This window comes from Lipotes vexillifer, unplaced genomic scaffold (genome assembly GCF_000442215.2).
Source record: "Lipotes vexillifer unplaced genomic scaffold, Lipotes_vexillifer_v1.1 scaffold248, whole genome shotgun sequence".
NCBI classification, from domain to species: domain Eukaryota; kingdom Metazoa; phylum Chordata; class Mammalia; order Artiodactyla; family Lipotidae; genus Lipotes; species Lipotes vexillifer.
Window position 1 is genome coordinate 2,694,970 of NW_006777568.1, and position 19,577 is coordinate 2,714,546.

At 48.6% G+C, this 19,577-nt stretch overlaps 1 protein-coding gene across 1 annotated transcript in view; it reads right to left on the minus strand.

Annotated features, from left to right (window-relative positions):
- The window catches only part of DOCK1 (dedicator of cytokinesis 1), a 475,984-nt gene that overhangs the window by 430,134 nt on the left and 26,273 nt on the right, over positions 1–19,577 (minus strand). Inside the window, exons 11-14 of the mRNA XM_007451187.1 lie at positions 14,556–14,628; positions 11,157–11,299; positions 4,951–5,076; positions 104–228 (exon numbers count right to left, since the gene is read on the minus strand). Of these exons, the coding sequence (XP_007451249.1) occupies positions 104–228; positions 4,951–5,076; positions 11,157–11,299; positions 14,556–14,628 (467 nt within the window). The remainder of the gene's footprint in view (positions 1–103; positions 229–4,950; positions 5,077–11,156; positions 11,300–14,555; positions 14,629–19,577) is intronic.

Here is a 19,577-nt window from a genome sequence, read left to right on the forward strand (position 1 = left end):
CCTCTTCCCCAGAAACGAGATTGTGGCTTCTGGCATATCCTGCAGCAGAGCCAAGGCGCACAAAACTTAAACACTACAGGTTCAACTTTGCAACAATCAATACCTCCAGTCGTTTTCCATCTTCATCGTAAACAGACACTGTAACCTCAACATTCTTTGCCGTCGTTTTGCTTCCTTTATCAAAATCTCCTTGAACTAACGTTACGTAGATATCGTTTCGGACGTCACCTGGGGGGGAAAAATTACACCTTTAAAACCAATCTGTAGGGCCTCCCTGGTGACGCAGTGGTTGCGAGTCCGCCTGCCGATGCGGGGGACACGGGTTCGTGCCCCGGTCCGGGAAGATCCCACATGCCGCGGAGCGGATGGGCCCGTGAGCCATGGCCGCTGAGCCTGCGCGTCCGGAGCCTGTGCTCCGCAACGGGAGAGGCCACGACAGTGAGAGGCCCGCGTACCACAAAAAAAATAAAAACCAATCCATTATTCACAGTGTAACTGTGAATTTTGCCATTCCTAGCAGAGTATCATAAATACTGTATTAGATGATTATGAAATATTTTCTAAAAAATAGTGTCCGCATTTAACAGCATGACAAAGGCAATTTTCATCACTATAAGACTTGCAAGAGGAAAATGTCAGGGCCTCTAATTATCTGCTTGGTGCTTCATGTGGGCAGAGGAGCTCTTACACTCCGCGGGCAGACCATGCCCGGGGCAGCTCGAATGCTGTCAGTGGGTTTGCGCAGACGCTAGACCCCCACAACCCCCAGCATCCATGGCCCACTGCAACCCACATCGCCACCCCTTGTTAGGGCATGGCTGCGGTCATCTGAGCCTCAGTAGCCAAGGTGTATCCCAACACCCACTGGCACAGCAAGGATAACCAGCAACACTGGCCTCCTTTTTGTTCCACTAAGGAGCTGAACAAAAACAGTATTGGAACCACAAGCCAAGGTCCTGAGTTGACACTTAGGATCAGGGACTAGGGATGGGTCAAGAGAGAAACTTTCTGCAAAGAATCCTCTCTCCTCCTAGCAGGCAGCCGTCAAGATCCTGAACAGGGACACAGGGAGCAAAGCCTCATACATTTTTAAAGTGAGATGGGCCTTAAACTGTGCCCAGAAAAAATACAACCCCACACACACACGCAACAAATGAGCTCAAGACGCTTCCTCCTCCTGAGAATACACAAAGCCCCTGGTAATGGTCCGACTGGGAAAACTTTGCAAGCTTCGTTAGCAACATGATTTAGAGGGAGCATCGCTACGCTCTGACGGCTGCTCTGCTGTCTGTCTGGCTGCCTCAACAGTGTAGCCAGGAGCAGCAAATGACCTGCTCTAGGCAAAGAACGAGGATCCCCGAAGAGAAAAAATCCCCTTGGTTTCTTGCTTTTCTTTTGCTTTCTAGACTCTGCTCTATTCTGGCTTTTAATGTAGCCAACTATTAGATTAAGCTTTCATTTAAAAGTCATTATTGTAATAATCCCAGCGGGTTGCTACCACTGCCATAGTAGCTGCTGGAACAGAAGTAGGGCTGTGATCGCCGATAGCGACCACGGAGAAGTTAAGAAGGATGGCGCACAGGGCTGGGGGCAGGAGGCAAGGCTGCCGGTCCAGGACCTGCCGCTAATTAGCTGTGTGACCTCAGACCAGTCACTTAACCTCCCAGGCCACTCACCACTAAACGGCCTGATCGATAAGGCAGGGTCGTCTGTACCAGCGCTCCGCCTGAAAATTCTACCAAAGCACCAACACCATAATCAAAAGGGGCCACAGCAGCTCCATACGGGCCTCATCAGCCAGAGAAGCAGCATGCGCTGGGCAGGGAGGTGGCTGAACCTCAGGGTCCCCTTCTGCTATGGGCCTAGGGATCCTGACTCCAGCCCAAAAGTAAGACCCAGTTTATACGAGGTCAATACTCCCGATGGGCACTCACTCACAAGAGGGTCCCAGCAAATGCCTCCCGGGCTACAAGGTTCTCATTCTGGGGAGGAAGGAGGCTGGAAGCAGATACAGGTGGCCCATCCAAGCCTCCAGCCGCCTTCCCAGCTCCGGCAACAACTCTGCTTCCCTACCAGGATCCTTCAGAAGGACCTAGGGATCCCCAGCAGGGCATGAGAAGGTAGGAGAACCAGCAACAGTGACACGGCCGGCTCTCCCACGGTGCAAAGGAGACGCACGTCTCCATAAACACGCGTATACAAGAAGGCAGGCACAGGTTCTGCGAGGCTGAAGGCGGGGGTCTGACAGAGCCCCCCCAAAAGGGTAAGGTGCGGTGCTCACAGCCTCTCAGTGGTCACTCAGCCACCGAGGATGTGGGGGACTCACTCAAGCCACGCTTGCTCGCTATGGGAAGCCCAACCCCAGACTTAGGACATGGAACAAGCCAGAACAATGGTCAGCTGCACAGTTTTCCCATGCATCGATCATGAGACTATCTTAGAGGTTTAGACTTACTTTTTAAGTCTATCAATTGTAAGGGAGGCACAAGCAGTGTGAACCAGAAGTTTCCCAGGTTTCCCTTTGCACACGAGGGCCTCCTAAGGTCACCCAAGATAAATGCATGATGTCAATGACGTTATCCTCACCTACAAATTTGCACCTCGAATCCAAATGCAAACAGTATGTCCACTCGGAAGTCCAAGTTAATTAGCTGCATACAGAACAGCCTTGACTCATACAAGCAATAGGTGTTCCATCGTTTCTTAACTTGCTGAGTGTCCTGCTTACCTCCTCTACAGGTGAGACTGGCAAACATTCAATCTAGCTGATGTCAGATGTCCTTCCTATCACTTTAACAGACAGAGTAGACAATGACCCACAACAGCCCTGAAAGGCAGAGGGAGCAGAAAGAACATATCCCTAAAATGCCCTAAAATAAACAAAGCAATAACATCGAGGCACACTGAGTGCCCAGCTCTCCCTGTGAACCTACAGCAAAGCCCTGTACCAGGAGGCTGCAGGGAAGCACCGACCATGGGGTGCTTTGGCCCCGTTTCCACTGCTCGTTACCCGTGTGTCTTCAGGCTGTGGCTTAATCTTGATGGGAATTAGTTCAACACCAATTTGTAGGCTTCCAAGATCCTTATATGGAATCAAGCTAGATTATTAACGGGAGCAGTATTTGCAAACCAAAAAGTATCCCACGGTTATCAAGGATAAAGATTCATGCTTCCCAAGATCTCGTTGAGAATCAAATCAGATGATTAATATGAATGTCATTTGGAAACTGAAGGCGTATGTAAATAGCAGAGGTTAACCTTAACATGGGCCCTCATTATCAGTTTAATAAGCGTAAAACCCATGGTTGGGCTGGGGCGATACTAGTGTGATAACTAATACACACTGAGCGGGTACCGGGTGTAAACATGCACAGGCTTCATCCATGGAACCTGTGCATCCGCCCTGCGGCAGCCTTTGTGTGGGGCTGTCACCTCCTGCTCCCGCTTCCTTCTTTTGACCAGATGTTCCTTCTTTTGACCAGATGTGTACATGTGTAGTGTGTCCCTGTCTCCCTCATACAGCCCTTGCAGCTGGGAGGAGCTGGCCCCTTCCAGAGGTCCCTGTGGCCGATGTGCATATGTCACCACCATCGCTGTCCAGGGTCCCCAGGGCACCTGAGCAGTCCAGGCCAGATGACGCTCGGCCTGCTTGTTTGGAAACGCTGGGTGGAAAGCATGTCGTTTTCTTCAGGACACTGGGATTTGGGAAGAAGATGGGCGCCAGCAGGACCTGTCCCCAGAGGATAAAGTCAACACGCAAAGGAGACAGCTCAGCAGAGGGGGCTGCAGAGAACGGGAGCCAGTGGTCCAGGCTGACCTGGCAGCAGGCTCTGTCCCTTTTCCTCATTCACATGACCGACAAATATACTCAGGGTGCGGCCATTTGAGCTGGCCTTGTGTTTTCTGTTACTTACACCCTAAAGCATCCTAACTCCAACCAGATCTATAGGTAGGAATTATTATTATTCTTGTTCTTCAGAGGAGGAAACCACAGCTAAGAGAGATCGGGTAACTTGCCCAGGGCCAGGGAGGGGCAGACATGAAATTCATACCAGAGGGTGGGATGCCTGCACTCTCACTTCTCGGGGCCAGTGGATGGGGTTCAAGGCTGTGGGCCACTGTGGTGAAGAGACATTTAACCCATAACCTACTAAAGAGGGTTATTTTCAAAGCTTGGAACATAAGAGGGTATATTTACCCAAATTTTGTGCTCCCTTCATTTTGAACACATTCTGGATAATTCAAATGCTCTTATAGGATCATAAGACGGGCCCAGGACCATCATCGTGAACGTACGTTATTATCGTAAAGGAGTCGCCCAACCATCATAATCAATCCGTTCCTCAGAGCCTAAAAGTGAATTCTGCACAGCTCTCCAAACGGTCCCCTGTCTGATCACCCTCTAACACATTATTAAGTATCACTCGACCAAACGCATTCAGTCCTTCAGCCAGGGTGAGTGAGATGTCAAACGCCCATTCTTCCATTCCAGACACTGTGGGCAGAAGACAAATTGCAGGCATCCTGATTAAGGGCAACAGCAGAACACGGAACAGCAGTGCGTTTGATCACGATCATGATGGCGTTCTGCCCAGCTGGCGACAGAAACCAGCTCAAGGTCTCAGGGCTGGGTCTCTGGCCAATGCTGTTTCATTCGCTTATCCCTGTTACTGTATCACCAGGAGGCACTCCACACCAGCCCTCCAGGGTTATTACAACCAAGAGAAACCTCCTCCCCTCGGCCTGACCCCGGGTGCTCGGTTGTCACGCTGGCCGCAGCTCCTGCCTGCAGGAATGACCCATCGCCACGCGGGGCTTTACACCCTCGACCCTCTGCTTCCCTGAGCTCCTACCTAAATGTCGCTCTTTGCGGCCAGCTACATAAACCCTCCCAATGCCGGCCGCATCCACCCCACGCTCAGAGGGGCTAAAGGATTCATCCATTCTTACCAGGCATGATTATCTCCGGAAACCCCGTTTTCCGAGCCACTGCTGTGGTCCTGTCCACCAAATGAGGAAATTCTTTTCTAATCTGATGGATATCTCCAGGAAGTAATTTCAATGTTACCCACAAACCTAGAAAAGCAATGGATGCATGAGTCACATTTTATCATGTACATCTTTATATCTTGTACATTTTTAGAAGTTTTCATGAAATCAATATCAATGAATGAGCAGCTTTTAATTCACAACGCAATGCCTTAAGAGGACGTGTAGGTGGATGAGAAAGACAGGAGCGGGACCAGGGAAAAGGTGCCTGGCACAGATGCCTGCATCTGATTAGCTGGGATGCAAATCCCACACTGGAGGAGCCTAAGGACGTAACAGCAGTTACGTGCTACCTCTGCCTGGGACTGATGACTCTTTTGAGTTGATATACATTGAAGATAAATCAGAAGGTAGCATTTTTCTGGAAGCGGATTAAGAAGGCTATCATCTTCCATTCTCCCAAGAAGGATGATAGCGGGAGAGGATTCAGGAGGTAAATGCACAGCTTCACAAACCCACGAAAGTATCCAGTTGCTCAGTGGCACCCGTGCTCCCGGGAAGGGGAGCCGCAGAGCACAGGGCTGGGGAACACCAGCGGGCCACCCACACGACTGGGACAGCGGCAGTCAGGGCAGCCCCGTCCCTCTGTTTCACAATGTCACAGCAAAGTAGCAACTAATGCTCTGGCCACCACTCAGCTCCTTTCTCCAAGGGGGAAAATGAAGGCTTTCAAACCCTCTAAAAGAGATTCAAGGATGCCCAAGAGAGAGCACGGTGTACCTGAGAGGCGTGTGTGCCCTGCCCTCTCTCCCCCGCTCCACAGAAGCTGACGCATTTTGTATAAAATGCTCCAGGAGCAGCAATCAAACAATAAGAGGGAAGAAAGCCGACACTTGACAAAGTCAAAGGCAGGACACAAAGCAGTCGCTTGGCTCTGTCAGTGTTTTCAAGGACGTGCTTTCCTAGGGAGGGAGGGGTATCACTATCAGTTGGCAGGTCGGGGTCTCCATCCTTGAGACTTTGGGGGCCTGGCCCGCTTGCTCTCCTCTCACTCAGCTCTGCGGGACCCCACCTGCCCATCAGAACATAACAGTACCTGTCCTCACTTACATGACTACTGTGTGTGTGCCCACGTGTGTATGTGTCTGTCTGTCCAGCTGTCCCTCCTCTAGATGCATGCTTCCGGGGACCACTCACCACTGTTTAGCTCAGCACCCTGCACTCAGTAGGAGGAAATGGGAAAACCACAGACCTTGTTCACAAACAACTTTCATTCTAACTGGACCTGGAAGACAGCTGATGTGGACACACAAGGAACGCACCTGAGGCTGCTTCTGCTACGAGCGGCTCTGCTCAATTAAACCTCACGCCTCACTCCCTCCCCCTCCCCTCTCCAGCCCCCTCGTCTCCCAGCAGCTGGCCTGTCCTCTGCAAAGATTTACACAACTTGTCGTTGAGAAAGTCCACAGTCACTGATGACATTTTATTCTTTACCAGCTGGTGAAAGCCCTCTCCTCTTGCCAACTAGACTGTCCCTCTGATTTATTCAAAAGTACCTAATGTGCACCCACACAAGGCACTGCAGACACAGGGCAAAGACTCACTACACCACTGCCAGGGGCTCACTTCCATTCCATGAGCCAAACACCAAGGGTGTCTCTGTGAAATACGTGCCTACAAAGAGCTTTCTAAAGCACATGTGGAGACTGCGCTCCTGGGCGTCACAGAGGCTCCCCTGAGGAAGGAACACTGTGCTGAGATCTGAGGGGTGAGGAGACGCTAAATAAGGGGGTTCCAGGCTGCAGCCCCAAGATGCAGGGGGAAGAGGCATGGGATGCGGCTGGGAAAGCAGCACAGACCTGACCCCAGGGCCTGTCAGCCGTGGCAGGAGCTATGGTCCCCACCAAAGGGCCCGGGGGAGGAGCCCGACCTGACAGGGCTCAGGTGGCTGCATGGGACTGGGTAGCTGGGAATTTAGGGCGAGGTGAGGACCCCAGTGAAGAGACCACTGCAGGAGCCCAGGCGGACACTGGCAGGGCCTCAGCACCGGGGGCAGGGGTGTTGTGAGCAGCATGAGGGTCATATCAGAAGTGGAGGAAGGAGGGATGGAGGGGGAGTGGCTCTCAGAGATGGCGACAGTCCTGGGCATGGCCAACAGCGGGTGCTGGCACACCCTGCATCCCAGTGGAGACGTCCTGAAGGGTCAGAGCACAGAGGGAGGAGGGCAAGAAGACGCCCGTCCTGTGCCCAGGAGAGCTGCTGACACCGAGAGTCCACGCAGGGCACGAGAAGTCGGCGAGAGACAGGGGTAGGCAGAGGGCAGAGAAAAAAGAAAACCAGGTGCGGGTGGCATCAGTGTGGCCGATGGCACAAAATGCAGCCCGAGGAAAGGGGAGCGTCTGCAGCACGGAGCAACCAGGGTGGGCCCCAGCAGGAGCCGTCCTGGGGGAGGAGACGGGCAAATGCCGCCGGGAGACGGGCAGAGAGGTGACAGGAGATGAAGGGCGGACAGCAGGTGAAAGAGTCCCCTGAGAGATCAACAGTGGCGTCAAGAGCGAGTCAATACAGAGACAGAGGGAGAATTCTTTGTTTGTTTCCTTTTTTTCTTTCCTTCTACATTTTTCCCCTTTCTTCCTTTTTAAGATATAAAATTCCCGATCATGAGAGGGAGACGTGAAGAAGTAGGAGAGAAGCATAACCAATAAAAATTGGTCTCTAAAGAGTGGTCACGGGGTAGCACCCCAGCAGGCACACGTGTATCATTGCTCAGGATGTGCACTGCACAAGGCAACTAGCAAAGAAAGGCAAGTGGGAGCTAAATCCAGCCTGCACTCTGCTCACCAAGCTGTGTATCCTGGCAGCGATGCATCTCCCCACTCACCCAGAGGACAGACCATCTCTAATTCACACAAAAGCACCACAAGCGGGACTTCCCTGCTGGTGCACTGGTTAAGAACCCACCTGCCAATGCAGGGGACATGGGTTCCATCCCTGATCAGGGAAGATCCCATATGCCGCAGAGCAATTAAGCCCGTGCACCACAACTACCGAGCCTGCACTGCCAAGCCTGAGAGTCACAACTACTGAAGCCCGTGCACCTAGAGCCCATGCTCCGCAACAGAAGCCACAGCAATGAGAAGCCCACAACGAAGTATAGCCTCCGCTCGCCACAACTAGAGAAAGCCTGCGAGCAACAACGAAGACCCAACACAGCCATAAATAGATAAATTTACATTTTAAAAAAGCACCACAGGGCTTTCCCGGTGGCGCAGTGGTTGAGAGTCTGCCTGCTGATGCAGGGGTCGCGGGTTCGTGCCCCGGACCAGGAAGATCCCACATGCCGCGGAGCGGCTGGGCCCGTGAGCCATGGCCGCTGAGCCTGCGCGTCCGGAGCCTGTGTAGGATGAGTGAACAGACGGACCCTTGGAGTGCCGGGCACCTAACCCCTGCCTCTGTCCTCCAGCAGAGAAGACCAGGGAAAAGGGATGCTCACAGAAGTGCAAGGGGAATTATCACTGCACATGACACTTGACATGAACCTGTTCCCTGCTGGGGACATCAGGACGCAGCTAAATCTTAGGAGTCTGAGTCCCGAAACCTCGCAAAGGAAGGAATATCTCCAGAATAAATCTAACTCGAAGACACTTTTCAAGGACTTGCAGGACGTGCTGAGATAATTAAGAGGGTTTAAAAGTAAAGATGTCTTTCCAACACTTTTTCCTTCTCACAAGTACCAGCTTGCTCAACTAGCTGATGAACCAGTAACTTGGTGACACAACTTGTTATAACACAATTTAAACACAGAGATTAAATCTGCCCAGTTACGTTGGGTTTCAAACACTTTCCTCAGAGGAGGAAATGAGGCCAATTTTCAAGGGAAAAGTGTATTTAAGTTGACTTTTGCTAAACCAGAGTAACTAAACACAAAAGGGATTATTAGCATATACTATATTTCAAACAACAGGAGCAGATGTCTGGGGATGTATGAGGACTCACCGTCCACATAAAATACCCAGTGCCTCTGGGTTCAGAATAATTTGGGCTACATATAAAAGATGTCCATTGCAACAAGTAAACATGTAGATGTTAACCTAAACTAGGCCAAAGCCTGGAGACCAGTTCAGAAGGGACAGGCCACGTCCCTCCAAGTCCCTTCCACAGCTCTGTGCACTTGACTGTGTGAAGTGATGGGTCACCATGGATGGAAACATGGGTGGGGCTCCACTGGGCAAAACCCCGCAAACCTGGCAGCTCGCTCCACGCTGCATTCACTGGGCCCCGGGCCTCTCAGCTCTCCCTGGAATGCACTGAAATAGGCCTGAGAGTGAGCCCTGGCGAAAGGTCACTCCATCACTTCCGGTTCAAGGTCAACCTGAGCCAGTGATGTGGCCCAAGGGCATTTTGGTTCAGGAAGGCACCAACGGTCCCTCTGAAAACAATCAATGTTCTTGTCACTTAGCTCTCACTGTGACCTGAAAGCACCCCTCCTCCCCCCGGAGTTCAAGGAATCGGGGTACCCTGGCAACAGTCCATCTCTGTGACACAGATTTTGGCCACAGTACCAGTGAGACTGACAGAGGTAGGCCATGGGTCCTCTTTGTGATCAAGTTCCTGCTGGCCGGCCACCAGTCTCCACTTTTCCTGTGTGACTGTAATAAAAGTGTATCAAAAACTCTGATGACTTTACAAGAGGAGCCGGGGGCCGGAGGCCCTAGCGCTCTAATCAAACAGCTTTAATTGGATCTCCCCGTGGTTTTCAGTTAAAGTGCAAATTGGGAGGGCTGCTAATTTACGAGAAGATGGGTCCTGGGTCAGCTGAAAATTCTCTGTCTAGAGAGGCCATGATTCATTAACGTTTTGGGCAGGGGTTTTTGTTTTGTTGTTTTCCAGGTAAGGGGGGTGGTTCATATCAAAAGAAAGCCAAAAAAGTCCCTGCAGAGGGATGGGGCTGTTAATGCCTCCAGGACATTCTTTAGGCTTGATTCACGCTCTCCCTTAGAACAATGGGAAATGAATCAAGATAACTGTTTCTTAAAAGTCTGGTGACATAAGGTAACTAGACAATGAAGCAGGTCTGTTCACCTCAGCTCTACTGAGTTTATGGTTAGGTCTGCATCTAATCAAGGACTGAGGGATGGATATTCCCACTGGTGCTAAAAGCAGCCTCAGGTCGGAGCAACTCAGAAGGTGACTCCCCCAACTTCCCTTCCAGCTGGAAGCGGGGCCTCAGTAAACACTTGTTTTCCGGCAGCCCTCCTGGCCAGCCGAGTGCCAGCTGTCACCAGCCCGTGATGATTGATTCGTTGCCTCTGCCAACAGAGGGTCAGCCACGGGGAAACTTGTCGGCGTGGGATTAAAAACGATGACTGCAGGCTGGGGAGCAGGGGAGGAGAAATGCCCTCGATCACAGAACTGAAGGGGAACCAGTCTGCGAAATGGAGCCACTTTCTCAGGGGTACGGGGTGCAGGGGCCCCGGAAAACAAGGTGGCAGTGATTAGTTCACAACACGAGTGAGAAAAAACCAGCGAGAAGAGCACGTGGGGAGGTGGGTGATGTTGAATGTCTCTGTACAGCAAGGTGCAATCACAGGCAGTGGACAGTTACTTTGTTCTCTTGTGAAGTCATTCAAGTGTTCTGAACAGAGGAGGTGGCTGGAGAAGTCTGAGGAAAGCAAACAGAGGAGTTGCTTCCAGTCCTATCAACCCTGGGCTCTTTCCAAACATTTCATCGTATCCTAGTCAGTTTTCTCCTCTCATCCAGGAGCGTGGCTCTCAGCAATGCTTACAAAGATGATCGGCAAGAAAACCCTCACAGGCTGTACATCAGGGACAGTGAGTACAGCATTACCCAACCCTGCCACCATCATCATTATCAGCGTCAGCAGCATCACCACCATCAGTATCACTGTTATCATCATCGTCATCATCATCGTCACCATCGTCACTATCATCATATCAATATCACCATCATCAATATTATCATCACCATTATCATCATCATGTCATTATCACCATCATCACCATCACCATCATCATCACTGTTGTCATTTTCATCATCATCATCAATATCATCGTCACCATCACCATCAAACTAAAATTCAAACCACAGCATGTTCCCAAGTTCATGCAAATGGACTCTTATAGAAACAAAACCATAGAATACATACCCTGGCCCTTGTGGTTGACTTCTTTGGCAGCAATGACTTTGTTTATAACAGTCTGAAGGAAGTCATTCTCCCCCGCCACCCTGGGTGAAAAACGGGATGACATGTTCAGCGGCTTGTGTCGAATGGCGTCGTCCAACGCGAGCCTGGAGGGCACGGGACGACCAAGACCACAGGAGACAAAGGGGCACAGGGACCCAGAGGTCACGGTAACAAGGGAACACAAGAGATCATCATCACCGAGTGCGAGAGAGAGTCATCACAAGTCAATGCACGACAAAGGACAGGATAGGTGACAAGAGAGACAGGGAAGAGCATTGATCAGGAAAATGCTGAACCACACAAGAGAAGTAAAGCGAACGAGGTCAGCCCCATCCCCGGGAAATAAAGGTGAACCAGAGCACCACTCCACATCTATCAGACAACTTACAAAAAGGGAACTTGTCTGAAAATAACTTGGCCGAAGAGCATTTAATCCCAAGGAATGTTTATGACCATTTCTTCTTTTTCATTAATTCTTGACCATATAACATAGGTCAAGAGGTGGGTGCTTTGAAGGGAAAAGCAAAACCAAGACATAAAAAACAAAAGATCCCTCGGACCTAACTGCTTGGGAAGCTTGGGTAGCAACCACTTTGCTCCATCAGACTGTGCACTAAATGTAGCCTAAAAGAATTAAATGTGAAAAGAGTGGCATAATCTTCAGAGAACACAACTACGATGCCTGAAGAGTAAAACTGTGACACAATTATAAATGTAAATCATCAATGTTTTGGGGACTCATGGATCAGGAGCTTTTAACAGAAGCTGCACTAGGACTGAGAAAGTAAAAACAAACAGGCGACATGGGCAAAGGGAAATACCATGTAGCACAGCAAAGCACAATATGCAATAAGCAAGAAAATATACATCATGTATATAATGTTTAAAATTATTTCAGAATCTAGGACAAGCGCTATTTATCGCTTGAGCCCACATTACTCAAGAAAGCTGAGTGCCGTTTTCATTTACTTCACCAAGTTAAAAAAAGACAGAGAGGGCTTCCCTGGTGGCGCAGTGGTTGAGAGTCCGCCTGCAAATGCAGGGGACGCGGGTTCGTGTCCCGGTCCGGGAGGATCCCACGTGCCGCGGAGCGGCTGGGCCCGTGAGCCATGGCCGCTGAGCCTGCGCGTCCGGAGCCTGTGCTCCGCAACGGGAGAGGCCACAGCAGTGAGAGGCCCATGTACCGCAAAAAAAAAAAAAAAACAAAACAGAGAGAGAGAAATGTACTCTATGCTTCCTTCCCTAAAATTTATCCTGTGGTATAATAGATCAGTTTTAATGGAGCAAAAAATGGGTTTCATTAGCATGGCATTTCCCAAAGAACTATTTCCATTGCTTATTTTGCTATTAAAATCATGCTTCTCTTCTGTTTCTAACACTGAACATATGAATCTGTATATCAGTCTTCCTTTAATGGAGCAGGAAGTCACAAATTACAGTTAAGAACTGCACATGTGATTAAGTGGACATTTCACTACAAGAGAGAAAAAGGTGGCAGCAAGATGCCACCTCAAGTAGGTCATAACAAGTCCCGGTGAAACTGAGATTAGTGAGTCTAAAACTAACCCCCCTCACTTTTCAAACCATAACCCAAGGGGTTTTTTTCCCTTGACTTTTCCCAGAAGACACTAGTAGGCAACAGGTAATTTCAATGCAGTGGTGCATTTGGGCATCAAGAAACTCTGAGGTCTAATGAATAAAAACGGCATTCAAAACATCACTGGGTTGCATTGTTTTTCTCATGGGCAACTTAATAGTATTGTTTTATAATGGTGTGTTTTAGTTATTACCTCAATATCTGCCCATGTTCCAAGATTATGTTCTCCTTGTTTACTAAAGAAACTTCCAGATTCTGCAGAATGGAGTTCCCTTTGTAACTCTCTTCACCAGGTATGATTCCAAAGTATCACGTTCCAATAGAACGTTCTATGATGACGGGAATGTTCTCTACCTGCACTGACCAATCTGGTAGCCACTAGCCACCTGTGGTACTGAAGACTTTAAATGGAACTAGTGTGATGGACGCACTAAATATTTTAGTTAATTTTCATGAACTGAAACGGCCACACGTGGCTAGTGGTTACAGTGTTGGACAGAAGAATAAATCTAAAGCAATGAAGCCACAAAAAACCTTCACCTCCAGTTGTGTGGTGAGATACGTAAAAGTGAACCTCAATTTCAGGCACGTTAATGCAATGTTTTCTGTTATTCTAAATGCCTAGTGAGCCACGCTTCAAGATGCTGCCTGACCAGATGACCTGCCTGCAAAGAAAACCACTCTGTTCCACCTTGAACAAGTGGTTCTCAAGCCCGGGGCTGAAGGCGCGGTCCGTCGTGCAAAGACAGGGGCGCAAAGGGAGACCACCTCCCACCTCCTGCTCCCCCATCCCCCCAGGACAGGACTCCCCCTGCCACCCGCCAACCTCCAAACCCCCTCAGCCAACACCTGAAAACAACCAGAACTGGCTAAAATAAAATTTCTTTCAAGCCTGGAATCACTTAAGTAGAAACAGAAATGAGGAGAAAAGACAGAATGCAGGGCACTATGACAGGTCATTCTAACTCAATTTATCCTTTACTCTGTCTTCTAAGATTTCACACCGCCAGGAGGAAACCCCCTCTTGTAGTTAACCTAAACCCCTCTAATTCCTCCTCCTCTCTCTCTGTCTAAGGTGGAGAAGTGCCCTTGAAGGGACTGCAGACCATTATCCAGGTGCCCTCTGGCTTTAATCTCCAGGGAAATAACACCAATTCTTTCAACCTTTTCCACGGGAACTACCTTCAAATCGGAGAATCAATTTAATGAATGTCCTCCAAGTGCTTTCCAAGCACGCCTCTCTATAGACTTCAGGTCAGAACTGGACAAACCCTAAAAGTGGCAAGCACAGACAACGTCCACTCGAGGCAGCCCCAGAGACAGAAAAATCACAAGTATTATTTCTCACTTTACAGAAGAATTCATTCTTATTGTGTGTGGTTTTTTTATTTTGAAGACAGCAACTTCCCATGAGGAATTTGAAACTACTGTATTTTGAAACTGTGAATAGCTACTAGAATAAATCAATTATGTAAAGAAACATGCATGCTCAGATTGGAACTGTAATTCTGAGTGTCCTACGTGATAAGGCGCGTCAGGGATCACACGTAAAATCCTCTACTAGCAAGACCATAAACTTTCACCCAGGTTTCTTGCGACTACAAAAATGCCCTTCGCTAGAGCAGCGCCTGAACAGATGTTTCATTATTATTCAATAATCAATTCCTGTTTGTGCTGAATTTATAAACTGAATTATAAAGATAATTATTACAAACATACATTTTCCATATTCTATCTGGTTAAGTACTTTGCCCCATACTTACGGCTGAAAGGGAATGAAATGCTGTTTGTCTTCATCATCTACTTTTCCATTTATTATATCTGTTACATCCATCACTGGGAACAAGAAAAGAACAGAGGTGGTTTTGCTTAAATGCTATCAGCATAGAAGACAAACAAACAAAAGAACATCAGAATGTCCTCTGACCAACAACAAACATAAACTGGTGCAATTTTTTTACGTTCAAGTTTAAAGTATTTCCACGTTTGAAAGACCGATCAAGTTATCTGAAAACACCAGCCCAAATGGGGTTGGGGCTTAAACAGCAGAGTTCCACCTAATAAATTCCTTTGTCTATTATCCAACTGGCACTGACTTGAGTTGCATTTTCCAATAGAACCTTGTGTGTTGATGAAATTTTCTATCCCAAGGAGCATCTAAACTGTGGCCGGTGGGATGGAGGAACTGAATTTTTACTCTGATTTCATTTTTATGCCCAAATAGCCACATGTGGCAGGGCGACCATACTGGACAGCACTGTTCTGGAGCCTCACATCAGCCACTGCACGGCCCCAATAAGGCAACAGTACATAAAGTGGCTACGGTTTACCCACCCCGCGCTGGCATCTGTGGACACCATTTCAAGAAACACTGGACAGCTAATCCCCTCACTCACCTACTGTATGGTTGAGGAAACTAGTCTCAAAGACGTGAATGAATGTGCCCAAAATCTGGCGGCTGGAACATCACCGATGCCCAGCTCAGACCAACACAGCGAGAAACCCCAAGAAGAGCCCTAGGGGCACTGGACACGTGCTCTGCCTCTGCTCAGCTACCACAACTGACTGCAGGTACGTGAGCAACATGCCTCATTTATTTCCCTCTGCACAGTCCCCTCTTTAACAACATACAATCATATATTAAAAATGAGGACAATTTCCATTTCTACCACTTCCCTCCACCCTAAAAAGGGGGAAGGGATTTGCAGGACCAGAACAGAAGCATCCCTGCTGTTGTTAAGATGGTCATATGGCCAAGACTCCATCTTTACCACCAGTTCTGAACCAACAAATAGAGCTCATTTTTCAGCCCAAGTCCAATCAGCCTTCGGTATTTGCAGCAGCAGCTCAGACAGCTGCCTCCATATGGGTCAGAACAAGTGAGTCTGAACCCAGGAGACTACCTCCTGCAGCCCAGGCCGCACGCAGTGAGCAGCTCTCCTGTGTCTGCAGACCTCTCTCCTCTGGGACTCATCCCACCAGCTGACTATGAGTCTCTCTGATAATCCAGCTCCCTTGTCAAAGCCCCGTCTCTAGCCCTGGACACATCCAGGGGCCCAGCAACTACTGGCAGGAAGGCAGCATGTGAGCAAGAAACACAACCTAGGTCTGAGCACCAGTAAGTTGAAAGCAGCCTTAGCTCTGCTATTTCCTGGGACTGACAGCCCCTTTGGGCCCCTAGCCCAGTCTCAGAGGGAAAGGCGTTGAAATCGCCCATCACCATGTCTTTCCCTCACTGGTCTTCAGCACACAGGCCCTGGTGAAGAAAGTTCTCACTGTGATTGGGACTTTGGGCATCAAAGGTCCCCGTTGCCCAGGGAAGAATGAAGGACTTGGGGGTGTCACCCCCAAACTAAGAGCCCAAGCGTTTCTATGTTCAGGTATGAGGGTCCATCTTAAGAAAGCCAAGAGTCCACTACTGGGCAGATACCCTGAGAAAACCATAATTCAAAAAAGAGACATATACCCCAATGTTCACTGCAGCACTGTTTACAATAGCCAGGACATGGAAGCAACCACAGTGTCCATCGACAGAGGAATGGATAAAGAAGATGTGGCACATATATACAATGGAATATTACTCAGCCATAAAAGGGAGTTATTTGCAGTGAGCTGGATGGACCTAGAGTCTGTCGTACAGAGTGAAGTCAGTCAGAAAGACAAAAACAAATACCGTATGCTAACACATATATATGGAATCTGAAAAAACAAAAGGTTCCGAAGAACCTAGGGGCAGGTCAGGGATAAAGACACAGACGTAGAGAATGGACTTGAGCACACGGGGTGGGGCGGGGGGGAAGCTGGAGCAAAGTGAGAGTAGCATGGACACATATACACTACCAAATGTAAAACAGCTAGCTAGTGGGAAGCAGGCCCATAGCACCAGGAGATCAGCTCAGTGCTTTGTGACCACCTAGAGGGGTGGGATAGGGAGGGTGGGAGGGAGATGCAAGAGGGAGGGGATATGGGGACATATGTATGCATACGGCTGATTCACTTTGTTGTACAACAGAAACTAACACAGTATTGTGAAGCAATTATACTCCAATAAAAATCTATTAAAAAGAGAAAGAAAGCCAAGAGTCCAGCTGTGTGTAGTCACCAAGGGTGTGTGACAGAGGAGGATCTAAATGGCCCAGAAGCATGACATCACAGGATGCAGGCGGTAGACGGAAGGTGGCGTCAGGATGCTGGTGATAGAGGAGGGACAGCACAGGTAGAAAGCCAAGAAGGCAGGGATGAGAAGCAGGCTCGAGTGACACCTCCCCACAGCCTGCTCATAGCCACTGGGCACCACGCATCCAGGTGGCCAAGATGCACAGGATCCGCTTCTAGGGGTTCGTCCTCTCCCAACAGTCAGAAGAGACACAAAGATCCAAGTTCAAGGATGTGCATCGCATACCTGGGCAAGAATATGTTTTAATAACTCCCCAGACTGTATATATGATTGTATAAGTGCAAATGAGAAATACACTTAGGGCTGAGAATCGTTGCCTTAAAAGATTTTCCTTTTGTGCCCAAAGCGTACATGGCCACATCGCACGATGAAATGTCCTCCCTCCGTCTCAGAGCAGACAGGAGTAGGAAGTTGGGAGACACATAAGAAGGCGGCTCAGGTCCTTACGTAGCAGCTATAGAAACACACCAGCTCAACAGTTCAGGAAAGCCAGCCCTCTGGGATGAACGTGGACGGTAAGAGATCGCTTACCCCCTCCCTACCTCACCCCACTGCTCCCTTTTGCTCTGAACCTAAAACTGCTCAAAAAATAAAATCTATTTAAAATGGGCCAAAACAAAACTAAACGAAACTAAGCCCTGAGTTTCCTGGTAGCCCAGGTAAAGAGTCCTTCCATCTCCACTCATACAAGAAATCCAGTGATGTATCAGAAAGGAAGAATTTTCTCATATACCTATTGATATAAATCCCAAGAATCACAAAAAGGACGGGAAAAAACAGAGGGCTGCGTAATGAAACTCCACTGCAGCCATCAAATCGTGAGAGAAAATCACTTCCCAAATTGTGAAAAATGAGAGTGACACTGAAAGAGGTCAACTAATTAGGACGTCCTGGGGACACTTTCCTCTCCCCTCCACAGAGATAACTCATCACTCCCTTTACTTGTGCTGTCACCAAAAACAAAACAAAAACAGAGCACACGTGGCAGGATAAAAGGCCCCTATTTGAAGAGAACTCTGTCCTCTCCGGGCTTTCTGCTCCTTCTACCTTTTAATCCCTTTGACCATTCTGTGTAAATTCATTCCTAAATCAATCAATCGCCAAGTCCAGAAACCCTGCAACCCTCCAGTGACTGGTTTCCCTCCAGGATGAGCATGTGGGTCAGGGTCTCCTCCAGGAGATAGGATCTACTTTCAAACCAAATATATAATTTGTACCTGAAGCTTGTGGAGCAAAGACCCTGAGCTGCATGTGGACCTGAACCAATGCAGAGAAGAACGAATACATTTTTTTTTTCTCTCCAACAGAAAAGCTTATAAATCAAGCGGCTGATTCACTTTGTTGTACAACAGAAACTAACACAGTATTGTGAAGCAATTATACTCCAATAAAAATCTATTAAAAAGAGAAAGAAAGCCAAGAGTCCAGCTGTGTGTAGTCACCAAGGGTGTGTGACAGAGGAGGATCTAAATGGCCCAGAAGCATGACATCACAGGATGCAGGCGGTAGACGGAAGGTGGCGTCAGGATGCTGGTGATAGAGGAGGGACAGCACAGGTAGAAAGCCAAGAAGGCAGGGATGAGAAGCAGGCTCGAGTGACACCTCCCCACAGCCTGCTCATAGCCACTGGGCACCACGCATCCAGGTGGCCAAGATGCACAGGATCCGCTTCTAGGGGTTCGTCCTCTCCCAACAGTCAGAAGAGACACAAAGATCCAAGTTCAAGGATGTGCATCGCATACCTGGGCAAGAATATGTTTTAATAACTCCCCAGACTGTATATATGATTGTATAAGTGCAAATGAGAAATACACTTAGGGCTGAGAATCGTTGCCTTAAAAGATTTTCCTTTTGTGCCCAAAGCGTACATGGCCACATCGCACGATGAAATGTCCTCCCTCCGTCTCAGAGCAGACAGGAGTAGGAAGTTGGGAGACACATAAGAAGGCGGCTCAGGTCCTTACGTAGCAGCTATAGAAACACACCAGCTCAACAGTTCAGGAAAGCCAGCCCTCTGGGATGAACGTGGACGGTAAGAGATCGCTTACCCCCTCCCTACCTCACCCCACTGCTCCCTTTTGCTCTGAACCTAAAACTGCTCAAAAAATAAAATCTATTTAAAATGGGCCAAAACAAAACTAAACGAAACTAAGCCCTGAGTTTCCTGGTAGCCCAGGTAAAGAGTCCTTCCATCTCCACTCATACAAGAAATCCAGTGATGTATCAGAAAGGAAGAATTTTCTCATATACCTATTGATATAAATCCCAAGAATCACAAAAAGGACGGGAAAAAACAGAGGGCTGCGTAATGAAACTCCACTGCAGCCATCAAATCGTGAGAGAAAATCACTTCCCAAATTGTGAAAAATGAGAGTGACACTGAAAGAGGTCAACTAATTAGGACGTCCTGGGGACACTTTCCTCTCCCCTCCACAGAGATAACTCATCACTCCCTTTACTTGTGCTGTCACCAAAAACAAAACAAAAACAGAGCACACGTGGCAGGATAAAAGGCCCCTATTTGAAGAGAACTCTGTCCTCTCCGGGCTTTCTGCTCCTTCTACCTTTTAATCCCTTTGACCATTCTGTGTAAATTCATTCCTAAATC